The sequence below is a fragment of the Lonchura striata genome, chromosome 8 (genome assembly GCF_046129695.1).
Source record: "Lonchura striata isolate bLonStr1 chromosome 8, bLonStr1.mat, whole genome shotgun sequence".
NCBI lineage: Eukaryota > Metazoa > Chordata > Aves > Passeriformes > Estrildidae > Lonchura > Lonchura striata.
In genome coordinates, this window is record NC_134610.1 from 20954703 (window position 1) to 20970279 (window position 15577).

The window sequence follows — 15577 nt, forward strand, 5'->3', positions numbered from 1 at the left end:
TTAAAGACAGTTTAATAGTTTAACAGAAACTCTCTGAACTTAAGTGTGTCTAAATATCTGCTTAATAAACATGGCAAACAGTTCTCTGGAAAACTAAATAGCCAGACTTTTGCACAATGTAATCATATATATTATAGGGCAGTTAAGGAAGTTGTGCTAATCAGATTAAATAGCTAACCATGTGTAACTGTAATTTTGCATGGAGTGAAGGTGCCACTTGCTGTGTGGTTACCTGATTTACTAATAGGGTTGGCTGCTGGCTGATGCAATTGTCTCACAAGGGGCTGCAGCTACTTCCTGTGTTAATCCTAAACCAGTGTGCTCAGACCAGGGTGGAAGGATACTTATTCTTTCCAGTCAGCTGTTCCAAAGGCATCTGGAAGAAGTGATGGTTGAATTGCTTTGGGCTCAGTTTGTCTGGACCCATGCAAAAAAAAGCCTTTTGATACTGAAAAACTCTGTGAACAGATGTCCTTTTACAGTTCCCAGCTGTGCTGCTGGAACAGACTGCCCAAAGCCTTGATCACTTCTCTTGACTACAAGTGTGTATGTAACAAATTTCTAATATATTTCCAAGGAGAACCAGAGTAACTAAAATATGCTGAATTGTTTGGTCTTTGCTAACTTTAACTGCCTTGGGATAGGGAGCTCTAACAAGAGCAGCTGCAGCTGCTATGAGTAGCTGGCAAGCAACAACACAGCTGTATGCAAAGTGCCTCCATCCACGTCCTTACTGTCTTTGCGGCTGCAATTATAGATGTGACGATATGGCCCTGTCTGATTCCCTAATAATGCCAGCTCAGCATCAGGTGGCCACTGCCCACATCTGCAGTCAGCACCAGCCTTGAAGACCTCATCAGAGCTGAACTGCAGTTGCTGCTTTTGCTGCATTGGTACAAGGCAGAGCAAAATCAAATGAGGGCTTGGATCATCCTGGTGAGCTTAGGCTTGTGCTGTTCATAACGAGACCACGCTATCCAGGTAGATTGCTTTGTCCCCTCGCCTGCTGCTGGCTGTGCTTAGAATTTGTGCTTGTGATTTCTGTCCAGCTATTGCTGAACACAGACAAGACCTGGAGGAAGACCTCGTTTTTTTTCCTGCTGAAACACCTGAAGATATGGTTATTCATGCATGGTTGTCTGTACTACAAGGTTAAGAGCAGTACTAGCAGTCTACAAGCAACTCTAGGGTGATGTCAGTCTTAGATGATGTAACTGTCATTTTCACATATGTCAGTAAGTAGAGATTAAACAGACATAAAACCAAATTACCTGTTAAACACTGTGATCCATACCATGGTTCACAGGACACAATTACACTGTTTGTACACTTAGGGGTTGCCTGAATTCCAAACTCCTACACTGTCATTGTTTTATGAATTGGCATGATTTACAGTAGGCCAGTAAGTGAGAATTAAATAAAAAAGTTTTCAATGTAATTTGTTCTGACCTTGGATTTTGTGGTATTTGAATTATGTAAGCAGTGGATTAGGTTTGTTTAGAAATCTGAATCCTTTGCCTTCAAGAAGTTGTGTGCAGTCTGTAATCCCTTCGGCAGGACTCAAGAGAGGGACATAATTTTATCCATACCTGTAATGTAAGTGCAATGTGAACAATTTTAGCATAGTTTGATGGTCAATAACAGGCTGTTAATAAGCTTATCAGGGCACTAAGCATAATATTCAACTCTGTTGCTGTTACCTTGTGTGTCTACGTCTCTATGTTATGTCCAGAGAGTTTGTATTTATGTGTTTGGATGTCTTTTCAGCTGAATTCCAGTTCTGCTTCAATCCAACCTTAAAAGAAAATAAAAATCTGTCTTTTGCACAAAAAACTGATGTAATCAAGTAGTTGAATACTTGTTGCTTGTCATTGCTATTTAGGAAGTAAATTGGTGCTCATTTAGCGTGCATAAGATAAATAGCAGCTTTACTGAGGGAAGACTGTCATGCAAAGCCAGCAAGAGCTGACTTGTAGACATGTAGATGCATGACAGAATTTTCTTCCGAGGATTTAAGAATTTTGGATTAAAGTACAGTTTTGATGCTCAAAGGTGATTCTAAATATTCTTGTTAGTGTCTAAGAGACCTTTGAAATACCAGTCTTTAACCACCACTTTGTAATTTGCTATCTGAAAGTAATTTTCATTGAAATACAGCACCTTCTTGTCAAAGATAGTACAAAAGCTTCAAAGATATGGACTGGCTTGCATGTGGTTCTCACTGTAAAGAATAAGAGTCTTTAAATTGGCTAATATAGTTCACAGCAACAGAAAAGAACAAAACATGAAAGGAATAGTCTAGAATCGCTAGTGCTAACAACAGCATAGTGATTAAAAGTATTTAGAGAGGTATAATGGCCCTTAGGAAAAGCTGGAAATTTTTTTAACCTACATTTCTTCATTGTCGTATCTGTGGGCAATTAGAAGATTCTTCTCTGGATTTCTTAGATGGAAGCTTGCTTTGGTATCTGTTAAATCCCAGATTAGAGTATGAACATCATTGTGAAGGTGATGGTATTAGCTGTGGTTAACACAGCATTTTTTCGTAGTTCTGTAATGTGATCTTAGTGAATATAACATAAATATGATAATCTTAAAAACATTACTTTTGCATTTCCAAGTGATAAAAGCACTGTGTGTCTCTGGCAGTGAAGTACTCACTTCTTGGCCTGATACTCATATTTTGATTACAGTCCCTGTCATGGTAGCACTGGTGATTGGTCGGTCTGGGGTTTGCTGCAGTGCAGCCTCTCCTGTTGTTGTAGCCCCTCCACTGACTGATGGGCTTTCACTGCATCCAGCGGCATCTTGTGTGAGAAGGAGAACAGTTCTGCACATAGTTGTGGTGGGATAGGGAGCTGTGGAACTTGGATTTGTTAATCAGGGGGCATTTTTAATCATTCTCCAAAAAGATTAATCAAGTATTTGTTTTATAGCCAGGACCTAAATATATTATGCTATGGGAAAATTAAATGTGAGACCCATCCATTTAATTCTAATGACTTGTTGAAGTACTTGTGTTGTAAACACCACATCAGATGGCGTGCTCATAGCTTTGAAGACATGTTGAAGACATGGTATGTTTTATGTATTTCACAAGATGATGGTTTTATTCCGTACCTCTGACCACGGTGTTAATGAAAAGGTGGTTATGATAGTTTGTGTCACTGTGTTACTCCTGTCTCATATCAGAATATTCAGATAGGCAGTCAAGCAGAGTGAGGTCCGGTAATCTGGGAGTAATGCTGGAAGGGATTAAGAATTGAATGCCCAATTGTATATTTCCTAAGGAATATACAAACATAATACAAAAGTTTCTGAGATGGAGATTTTTAACAACTCAGTGGTCACCTGCATCCTCCAGCCTAGGGAAGGAGGTTGGAGGTACATCTCATGCTTCTGCTGCTGCAAGAGTTCCTTGTCTTGGGAGGATGGTGAAGCTGCAATTGTAGGGCAGAGCTCCTTCTGCTGCCAGATCTCTTGACTCGTTGAGTCTTGGGTGTTGCTGTTTACCTGCAAGTGAATCTTCCCACATTTGCTTAGGTAGCTGCCATTTAAATTATTTTGTGGCCTTATAGATTCACTGAAAGCAGGAAGGCTATAGTAGTTTTTATGTGGAAACCCACAGTACATCAGCTACTGCTGTTCTAATAAATTTACTGCTATTCTAATAAATGTACAGCTATAGCAAACCAGTACTTCTTTGGCCTACGTTTTATAGGTGGTACCATGATACATGTGCTTATGTGCATAATTACAGATTAAGGCATTAGATGACTCAATTTTTTGCTGTTGTTGTTGCTTAAAGACTTTTTTGTGTAAGTTCAACACAGTTTTGAAGACCTTTAGCTAATGCTCATGCATTTACACATGTTCAATTAAATCTTAACTATAGCTTTGAACTTAACTTAGGTTACACTAACTTTCATGCTGCTTAGCCTGCTCAGCAAGAAAAACAGTATTACTGACAAGTGAGTAATCTTTTTTCACAATACCAGAAAATTAACTTTTAAGATGTATGCTGTTTTCAGCAAATCATACTACAGACTGACTCACCTACAAGTCCACAAAATAATTTAATTGTTTGTTATCTGAGAACATGTGTGAAAACTTACCTGTGGGCAAACAGCAACACTCCCACTGCAAATCATGAGATCTGTGAAGGGATCTGTCAGATACTTTTGGTAAGTTCTGAGGAGTTAACTGTGATCTCGTTTTTGTTAGATGCTCTTGCCTGGTACAGAGTTAACATAATCTTGAAGTGTTAAAGCATTACTGTGGAGAAAAATATAAAGTAGTACATATCTGTATTTGCATAATATGTGTATTTGTATAAAAACGTGTGTCTAAAATCTGTTAAATATTTGTTTTGATACACTACAGAGATTAAACTGTTGAGACACCTTCCAGGAAATACCTGACCTTTTTTCTCAAAAACTACAGGGCTTATATGTCTTAATTTCTGTGGATACAGTCTCCTTGCAGTCTCTTGCCCTAACCCAGCCGCATTGTTCAAGTTGAATTTGAAGATTTTGTATACTTATTTGGAATTGCCAAACATCTGTAATCTGCTTTGAGGAACATTTTCAACTGCACTGCTGGGTATTTGGCAATCTCCAGCATGCTTGCTCTGTGTATTTAATCAGACTCCACAGCGCATGCCTGGAAATTCCACATTTCCAGTAAACATTGGATGGAGCTGTGTGTGCATGGTATGCTGTAACAGCCTGGAGTGCTGGACTTGCTGAACCCATGGTACTTTGTGCATAAACACAAATTCTGGATAGGACTGCTGCTGCTCTGCCAAAAATCCCAGGTCCTTTTTGGAATAAAGTTTTCCAAGATCTTCAGTTTTTCCAAACACTTGGCTTCCTAGATCAGTGCCTTGGCCATGAAAGAATAGTCTGAAATTTATTTTTCCCATCCCCTCAAACATACAAAGTATTCATCTGCCAAACTCTCTCACTAGGTTTTCAAATGCCAAGCATTTATGAACAGTCTTTCCTAGATATATGTGTGCTTATATATATATATAAAATATACTGTGTGTATGCCCAGCGGGGTATGAAATAAGCTATCATAGTAAATGACCCATTCTGAATTGTCTAACTTGTTTATTTATTTGTTTGTTTTCAACAGGCAGAAATACTCAGTGTGCTCAGTCACAAAAACATCATTCAGTTCTATGGAGCTGTCATTGAACCTCCAAATTATGGCATTGTTACAGGTAAGGATTTTTGTCTGACCTTTTGCTGGACTCTGTAAAACTACAATGTTAAAAGGTTATATCCAATGTTACCCAATTACAGTGTTTTGCTAATTGTTCTGGTCTTCATTAAATGTTAAGAGTGCTTGACACTACCTGCATCAATATAATTGGGAGTGCTGGAGGTGGGAACCAGGCTGGGGGTGTAGCTGGAGGCAGCACAGAGGCAGGGGAGGCCTAGGATGTTCTTAGTGCACAAATGCAGGACTCCTTTAAACAGTACCTTTCACTGAGTTCTCTTACCCTGTTTGGAGAATTGCTTTTCCATTTTAATTGGTGTGTTACAAAAGTAGAGGTTTTCATGGTACAAAATTCTGGCTGGTTCTGTGAGGAAGGTTGCCTGGGTGTCTGCTCAGAGCAAAGCTGCCCCATGAGTTCTGCCTGTATTGAAAGTAGGAGAATTTGCATTGTGAGGTTCACGATGGGAAGAGCTTGAAATAGAGTCGAGGGTTAAAATAAGGCATTGTAAGACAACTCCCTTTATACATTGGAAACTAGGTTTTGTTTGTTTTGATATTCCTAGAATTATGCGGAAGTTACTTTTTTGTGGTATTGTCAGGGTATTTTGTTGGTGGGGTTTTTATTCTGTCACCATTTTAAACTTCCTCCTGCTCTTATCCTGGGAGATGGTCCAGATATAGAATTTTCTTCCTTTCCTGTATGGGACAAACTACATAAGATAGGAGTAGAAAGTAAACCCAAAGCAAAGAAATTTCCCAACTGCTCAAACAAGTGTTTGGAGGGATAAAACCCATGAAAGTGTGGATTAGGATGCATGTTTCGGCATCTCTGTAACTTTCAAAGTTCAATGTGAAGAGTAGTCTTTTGCATGTGGCACAATATAACACCAATTTTAGTCCACAAATAATGCTGGTCAGGTTTTTGTTGGTTGGTGGTCAGAACTTGTGAAAAATTCAGTTATTTCTACCTGCCTCTCAGACTTCTGGTTGTCACAGCAGATGTCAGTGTAATTTGAAATGCACTTTTCAGGGCATAGGGAGTTTTGCTTACTCCAGGAATATCAGCCTACTGGAGGTCATGGTGTTGCAGACATCATTCCAGAGGTGCATGGTGTGACCACAGTCTACACCACTTAGAAATGCACTGATGATGGCATATAGACAGGAATTTTAATTCCTTCTGGAAGTAATAAAATTAATAGAAAGCTGATAAATCAAGTGATGTAATTGTACTATCCTTTTTAATATAAGTGTACACCAACAAGCAGAGTAGCAAAAGAGAGGTATAATCAATGACCTGGGTTGATGTCTAGATCAGAAGACCTCAGCTTGATCTCACAAAAGGTCAGTGTTTGAAGGACATATGTCCTGTTTACCAGTCACAGGACAAACAGCAGCTGAAGTAATTCACTGTGCTGTTGAGAATGGGAACTCTTTAACTGCCTGTGAGAAAGAGAGTATGGTGTATAGTTCAACAGCTTTATTCCACAGGGAACTCTGATCACACCTGGCTAAAGAAGAAAGAAGTTTGGGGGTTTTTTAGTGAACTATGTTGATTCTCTATGCAACTTCTAAGGAGACTGGAGTCCTGTGGACTGGAATGGAGGCAAGGCTTCATTTCCCCACACCATTTTCAAATGAGTGAATAGCTCCTGATTAAAAAAAAAGTTAATTGAGCTTCAAATGTCTTTTAGAGGAGTTTTCACTTTGTGATCTTCTGAATGGCCTTCAGCATTGCAGACAATCCTGTTTAGTCAGAGATTTGTTTCCTGAGAGAGAAAATCCCAAATAAGAAGAAATCTTGAGAAATTAATGTTTCTTCATAGTGATGGAGACCAGAGCATTCAGCCAACTACTGGCACATATTGAGCATTAGCTACATGTGATGTCTTAGTGGGATTGTTAAAGAGTTCTCTGAGAAAGGCTACAGCTGGAGTTAAATAAATGTTTTCCTCCGAGGATGTATGTCAGTGTTCCAGCTCATCCTGCTGCCTGGTGAGCTGCTGTCATGGATCCCATCATTCTAGATGTTGCTGGCCATCTCTGTCAACAGCAATCTCAATATGTAGCTTTCAGATATGGCTTTTGGCCACATCTGCCACATCCCAAAAGGGTTCTCAGAGCTTGTGCCCTCAATGCACAGAACCATATGTATGCCACAGCATCACAGGGTGGGTTCAGTAAGGCAGTCAGAGCTTTTCTTTCTAAAGCAAATATTTCTTTTCCATTATTGACAAAACATTGTCCTTGCAATATGATTTCCAAATCCACAAGCTCCTAGTAAATATCTGTGGCACAATAAGTATATGGAAGATATACTAACAGTGGCGCTTTGTTGATTGAAGCTTACTTACCTCTGTTCACACAAAGTGGCAAAGGGCTGGAGGAGCTGAGTTGCCCCCTGACCCTGATGGATCAAATTATGCATTGTAAAGGCATGCAAAGCATGCAGCCAACCTGTTCCTGAAGAATCCATTTATAAGACGGATGATGACATCGTGGGTAAAAAAAGCTTCTGTTTTAATTGTGGAAATGTGCAGGTCAGCAGCTTACTCCTCGCTTGGTGACATCAGAAGCAACACGTCTGTTATTTCACTGAGAGGTTGTGCAGCAGTGATCCAAAACTAGCTTGCCACTTGAGTGTTTACTTTCAAAGGACTTGCTATTTTCTCCCTCTTTCATTTAGCACTGGAGTCTTCCCATCTGACCTGCCACGTTCTAGGCTGCAGATTCAGTTTGGTCTCAGTTTCCTTCCCCATGCAGTGATCTCCCTGTGTTTTTGATTTCTGTGGTTAGGAACAATGGAAATTTTTGTATGCATTTGCACCATCACATATCAATTATTGATTAATATTATTATTAACAAAATTAAGATACATTTGATGTAGTCTTAAAGGCAACGATTTTGTGGCTGCTTTGAAATAGTATGAAGATTTTGAGAGTCTTCTAGATAGGTATACATTCTGCCTGAGAAGCATATTGAATAGCCTTGAGAGAGAGAAAAAAAGCTTAAGTTGCTCCTTGTATCCCCCTGGTCTTTTTGCTACTTGGGCTGCACTGGGTGACATCTGCCTGCCTTGTCATTGTAAACATTGATAAAAGAAAATGCTGAATAAGCTGTTTCATCTTATGAACCTCCAGTTGTGTTTTGGTGAAACATGAATGGATTCTAAATAAAATAAAACTTATTTCTATTAATATTTCATATTAATAAATACTGAGCAGAAGAGCTACAGGCTTTATACTGCTGTAAATGACCTGCAGCACAAGAAAATCTGTCCTGCTTATCTCAGGGTTAGACTTCTAGTTTCATCCTTCCGTTTTTTCATGAACAAATAATTTGATCTGCTGTTCTGTTTCTCCATGTGGAAATAGGAAACTTGCAAACTATTTCTTTGTAACAGAACATTATATATTTAGCATGTGGCTTTACTTTAAAAAAAAATAAAATTAAAAATTACATTTTGTTATGGGGTATAATTTATATACAGTACTGCTTACCAGTGGGGAGTATTCTCTGATTTTGGAAACAATAAGGTGAATCTGATACCACCAAACTCATCTGTTAATTGTTCTTCTGATCAAGAGTGGCTAATTCACTGTTTAAAAAAGTAAAGTGGTACTGTAGAGATTTGAGTTGTCTCCAGTTTCACACCTAAATATGTGTAGGGCTAACTAGCTTGTTATTCCTGCTTTAAGCCTCACAACTCTAACAGTCAGACTGGATTCCATCTGCCACAGTTCCTCAAATGCCCTTGTTTGTACCCACAGAATCCTGCTGTGGGATTCTGTAGGTATAGTTATGGGGAATAAGGAGAAGCATCTGCTTGTCCTGAACAAGGAGTATACACAACCTTTTACTCTGGAATTTGAACTGCTTTGCCTGATCTTTATTGATGCAAGATCTTTCAATACCTTTTATTTTAATGCCTCTTTTTCTATATGATTACACTTTTTTGTTTGTTTTTTCATTTTTTGTTAATAGTACCTTATATCTGCATTGGGATAATCAGATAAACTCTCCTACTATACTGGTAATAATATTAGGCTGTTGAACCCAAATTCTTTGTCATTAAGCCAGAAGACTGCTTTCTGGACCTGAAGAGTTTCTATTATGTCTTTCAAGTTAGGTGCAGTGTTTTTAAATGTCTTGTTTGTTGTTGTTTTTTAACAGAGTATGCTTCTGCTGGCTCACTGTTTGATTACATTAATAGTAACAAAAGTGAAGAGATGGATATGGATCATATCATGACCTGGGCCACTGACATAGCTAAAGGTAAGCAACAAGTGTGGCATATACTGCCATACACAGCCAGCAAATATACAGCTTCCTTAGTCAGGAAAGCCTTCCTAGTCTTCCTTATTGAGATGCTAACAAAACAAATCAAACATATATAAATAAAAAAAACCAAAACCAATTCACTGTTCTTTTTAATATGTTCCTTGTTTATTATGAATCCAAAAATATTCTGGAGTGAAAATGGCTTCTGTGAGCCAGTTCTGGTGTGCCCCTAAGTCCCAAGAGGATAATTTTGCTGATGTAGTGTAATTGTGAGGTAGAGTGCATAATTGCCTTTACATTTGATTTGATTTAGGATATTTAAGGAAGCTAAGGACTTACTCTCAGCAAACATACTGAAACTCTTCATATGATAATGTAGAATAAGCTGTTCCATCCTTTGTGTTCTCTGTGACTGAGCACAGAAGAATTAGTGTAAACTAATGAAAGAAAAGTAAATTCATATCTGGCTTAATCGTGTAGACACCTCCTTAACTATATAGTTAGAGAAAATAACTACGTATGATGTTAACCATTATATATCCAAATAGATGCTCTAAGAGATATGTGAGCTTTGGTTAGTGCTTTTTATTCAAAGTAGATTATGGGAAGCTTTGGTTCTCCTTCAGCACATCAAGATGGCACACAGGTATGGCAACTTGTACTGAGTGCAATTTGTGGGAACCAGGAATCATGACTGCAGAAATGTGATGGCCTTGCTTAGCCTGTCTAACTAGATTGTTCCTTTGTTTTGTGTAGGAATGCACTATTTACACATGGAAGCTCCAGTCAAAGTTATCCACAGGGACCTGAAGTCCAGGAATGGTAAAGTAGCAAAACTCTGAAATGCTCTGCATTTACTGTTACCTGTTAATGTGGCATTTAAATCTGTTCCTGAGCTTTGTGAATAAGCAGAACTAATTCCTGCCTTAGTTGTCATCAAAGTTGCACTTGTTGAAGCACAGAAAAGCTTGTTCCCTCCTCCCCATCCTGAGCCTGTCTGATGTTTATTACAGACTGGGCATCATCTAGAGTGCTGTGGAGGGCTCTTTCAACTTGTGTCTTGCTGACCATGATTGGCCAGCAGCTGATGGAGCTTTCAGACACTGCCTGGGCACTCCTCACATCTTTTTTCTATATGGAAAGGTTGAGTACCAGGAAAGGCTGGCAGACACCAGACACAACAGACTGGATAAGGCCTGTTATTTCTTATCAGAAAATCTTGTCTTTACTGTGGCTTTTTTTGAGGTTTGACAGATATTCAGGCCTTTGAGTAATACACATTCACTGTGGAGTCTGTACTTAGCAGTTGACAGTTGTTTCTCAAATTTGCTGAACATTTCCTTTTAATGAAACTTCTACTACTAGTGGTGGGATAGAAGAAGCACAGATTGTAATAATGCACAGATTTTAATGATGCATAGTAGTCAAGAAACATGTAGGTCTCACTTTGGTTGTAAATTTTCCCCTTTTATTAATGACTCTTCCAGAGAGCTTCTTGTTAAATCTAACTGTACTGGGGAGAAAGAATTTCATCTGTGTTGCTGTCTTTTAACTCAGTAAGGCCTGAAACGTTTTGCATTTGTTCAGAGGCTTGCAGGTATTCAGCAGATGTTCTGTCAGCTTCTCAGTGAAGCCAGGACAGGTGTGCACATTCAGATGCTGGCTTACCTTAGGGTCATTTGCCTTATTGAAAAATGCAGTATTTTGCTGTAAAAATTTATTAGGCTTGCTTTTTGCATTCTTGTAACCTTTTGTTTTTTTCATTTTCAGTTGTTATAGCTGCTGATGGTGTGTTAAAGGTATGAACACTTTAATTATTTGTAGAGAGATGCTGCTGCATGACTGAATGTTTCCATGTCTGATGAATGAGGTCGATACTCATAATACCAGTTTAATATTTTATTTATTTTTGCCAGATCTGTGATTTTGGTGCCTCAAGATTCCACTCCCATACAACACACATGTCATTAGTGGGCACTTTCCCATGGATGGCCCCAGAAGTTATTCAGAGTCTTCCAGTGTCTGAAACATGTGACACGTACTCGTACGGAGTGGTGAGTGCCTCCTCTCACTATGCATTGTGGCAGTTTGTCAGCGAGACAGAATTCACATGCTGCAGCTATAGCAATTCTCAAAAAGAACAACAAAATATGCCTCACTTCCTTCTAAGACTGACCCATCATTTATAACTCCATGCTTGAAAATGATAGGAAGAACATAGTATCTTGCCTGTTTAGTAGCATCTGATTAGATTAGCAACATGCCAGTGTAGGAAGTGCATGTTTTGCCACAGTTATTCAGCATATGTCCAAAGGCTTTCAGAAGCTACTGAAAGCATCATGAATCTCTGCTTGTGTTTTTTTTTAGTGGAGCTGGTCTTGTAATAGGGGGGTAACATTAGCATTCCACTTTCCCCAAAATAGAGTGTCACTGATTTTTATTGAAAAGCAACTGCTCTATGCTCAATTGTTTAAAAGACATTGCTATCACTATCTGTGAGAACAGACCCTATCTGAAAATACAGAAGCCCAGCACTGCTTTGCTGAAGGGTAAGGAATCAGGTATAGTTCATAAGAATGTCAGGTTTTCCGATTCAGTAATGTGAATTACTTTACTCTGTCCACAGTTAAACTCTAATTTAGTTTTGCTCTGCAATACAGAGTAGGCTAGAAATAGCCCTACTGGTCACATCAATTGTGTGCCTAACCCCATAGCCTTTCTCTGGTAGAGGACAGTAAAGAGTATTTGGGCGGAAAGGAAAGGAAGTGGGGCTGTAGTTTCCATGCATATTGGTGCATTAGCCATTTTTCTGTTTGGATTCAACTGTGAGTGGCAGAATGAGAAATTCTTCACTACCTGCCAAGTATTGTCTCTTTGAGGAATGGGAAGAGATAGATGTGAGGGAGTCACTGTGGTTTTAAGCTAGCACCTATGGCTATACATAGCTAATCTGATGTCTCAAAACTTTTCGCTAAACAGTTGTTTATAGTGAGAAAAATTTTTGAGGCATGATGTGACATCACTTATCCGTGAAAGTTTGTGAGGAGCCTATATTTTCAGATTGAAAATCCTTGCTTGCTGAACTGAACTAGGTCACAAAGAGTAAGAGAACATAAGCTAACAAATGTAAATATTAATGTAAACTGGTACTGGAAGCAATCACATATTGTCCACTGAAGGGAAATGTTCCAGTTTCAAAACAGAACAACAATGTTAGAGGAAAAATTCCAAGCATGGTATTATAGTTCAAACTGCTCACATAGTCATCCTGGTTTAGATTTACTTTAGGTAATGTTTTCAAAGTGAGAGAAGGTAAGAAATTGTTTAATATCTTATCATGTCAAGTATTAACAATGCCTTGGGAACAGTATGTTGTGCAAAGTTTATTTTACCTCAGGTATAAGTCAGGTTCCTTTGACAGTTCTGTGCTTGGAGCTAGACCTGAACTATTCTTATGAAAACAGTTCAGTCTTACCAGAGTATTTTAACATTGTTATGGGTGTGTCGTGCTACTTTAGAATGACTAGTAATGACCCACAGTTTTTTAATATATTATTTTTAAATTAATGTGTTCTACTGTGGGTAGAAGCTTATGGATTCATAAAGCACTTAGGAGTAATTAATTATTTTTTTATAACTCTAGTCTTGGAACATCATCATTTTTACAGGAGATAGGTAGAAATGAAGAATGGCAGTGGCCCAAGTTCTCTGTTTCTGAAATAACTGATATTAGGGGGTTATAGCAGCAAGAAATGGCCTGTATATAATATTGAAAGTTGGAATCTCCCTATAGTAAGTGTTATAACTACCAGAAAATTAACTAGGGATCTGAAAACAAGAAATCTGAGAAAGGGTATTTTTGTCTCTTTAAGTTATCATCTATAAAAACAAAATGTAAAGAATCCTTTTTGAAGCATAACACTTGCCAGCAGCTTTTGTGCTAGAGAGACAAATCTGCTTTACTTCAGTTAAAGTCCTCTTAACAAAGAACAGAATCCTTTCAAATGTAAACTAGTAAGATACTAGGAATAGATATTTCATTTGCGATATTTGTCATCTTTCCCATGGTTTTCTTTAATTTCCTTTCTTCTATTTTTTATCTGACAGTCTTTTATTTCTACAAGCCCATCTGTGATTTTAAATACTCTGCTTAAGCTGTGCGAGAGCATTTTTCCATGAAATGGTGAAGTCTTTCTGCCGCCTCATAGGTCTGAGCTGCTTTTTAGATGAAATGAATTTTCCTTTTTGTGAAAAGTTGTATACATGTTTATAGCTAATATTTAGATTAACTTGTCTTGCTCTTCATGGATGGTTAAACAAGCCTATGTATTCTCTGAGATACATAGTCAATAATTTATAATACTGTCATGAAAATTTAGCTAAAGCTAAATTTTCCAGGAGAATTTATTACCACACAAAGACAGATCTTACACTTTCCTTCAACCATGCTGTAGTTATCTCTTCTGATCTATTTCCAAGTCTGTACTCTAAACTGAAACCAAGTGTTACCAGTGATCAACCCTGAAACTGACTTGTATGTTACTGTGTGTTGCTCAAAAATATCAAAAACTATTCCTTGCCATCTCTGTCATTCCTTGCTATCTCTGCCAGATAAGAAAGTGTATGTGGAATGACAGTGTCACTCTAAAAGCTGTTTGAAATCATGAAGACATATGCTCAGAATATATTATCCTGGCAGAACTGTTTGTAGTGCACCACAATGTGTGTTTGTGTATCAGTATAAATGTATTTAATTTAAAGCTTATCAATGTAGTTTGATTATTTTATCACTTACAAGAACAAATAAGTAAAACTATTAATTGCCTATTGGTGGCCTAGAGACTGCCATTAAATGTAGCAGCTGTTCAAACACTGCTTTAGTTATGAGAACATATGTTATTTATAGAGGGAATGTTGGCCAGCTCCAGGGGTTATCCCTTACTCTTTTTGCAAAGAATGATGCGATCTTTAACTGCAGTTGGATCAATGCAGAGAGGACAGACCTAATTTTCATGCCTAAGGGCAGTACCCCTGTGGGTGCAGTGCTAATGCTTATGCTGTACCTCTGCTAACTGTGGCTCCTGACCATTGTCTGTGAACACTTTCCTACCAGACAAAGTGTATTTTTATTCAATGAAGGTGTTCACAGTGTTTTGTTTTCATCAGATTACTTACTTGGATGTTCCCCTATCCATAAGGCACTTTGAATCTTTGTTGGCTTTGCACCAGTGTGAGGACAGGGGATGGGGTAGAGGTGTTGTGGGTTTAGTTTTTCCTTTGGGTTGTTGTCACATAACTCAGAGGATAGGAATTGAAACCCCCAGTTGAGCAGAAGTAATGTGTGAGCTTTTTCTGAAGACCACATATTTCTTATTGTCAGGTTTGTGTATAGGGTGAACATTCATATACTTATCTCTCCTTTCTGTTCCTCTGTATACAAAGATGAGTCCAGCATCTTCAGAGGCTGCAGCTTACTGCAATATATTAGATGGCCTTGCTTTGGTTTTCATTATTGTTTCTAGCCTGGCTGTTTCTCTGTGAGCACCTGCTGTCCATCATCACAGTGAAGTGATATGATTGGGAAAGCAGGTGATCCTCATCATCACAGGTGGGAGGGGAAGTGAACCATGTCAATCTCAATTAGATTATACATGAGAAAGGAAAGATAATTTAATTTCCATATAAAGTGAGCTGGGGAGTCAGTTCTGAAAATGAACAGAGTGTACCTCACAATAAAGAGGCTGGGGTGAGTTTGGCTGAGGTCCTTATCTGCTGCTGAATCACCCTGGGGAGAGGAAGAAGCAAATGAGAATACAGATGGTACCCATTTGCTGCTTTTTAAAAGACTGATGCAGTCATTCACCTTAGTTGATGATTCAGGGCAGCTAGTCCATGAGAAGGGTGAACACAGAGACACGTCACTGTTGGAAGGAAAGGCTTTTTCTGTACATTTGGCCTGAATATGAAAATTGCACTGTTAAAATATTTTTAAACCTGTGTAAGTAAATACAAAGGTTTCCAACATCTCACTTTCGTCTCTTTTACTTTCATTTATTAGTAAAATGAAGG

General features: G+C 38.4%; 1 protein-coding gene across 2 annotated transcripts in view; it reads left to right on the forward strand.

Moving 5' to 3' along the window:
* MAP3K20 (mitogen-activated protein kinase kinase kinase 20) overlaps nt 1-15577 on the forward strand; it is a 90240-nt gene that overhangs the window by 24939 nt on the left and 49724 nt on the right. For both annotated transcript variants that reach the window (XM_021552489.3, XM_031505411.2), the window contains 5 exons: nt 5140-5227; nt 9401-9502; nt 10265-10330; nt 11279-11307; nt 11425-11562. In XM_021552489.3, coding sequence (XP_021408164.1) covers nt 5140-5227; nt 9401-9502; nt 10265-10330; nt 11279-11307; nt 11425-11562 — 423 coding nt within the window. The remainder of the gene's footprint in view (nt 1-5139; nt 5228-9400; nt 9503-10264; nt 10331-11278; nt 11308-11424; nt 11563-15577) is intronic.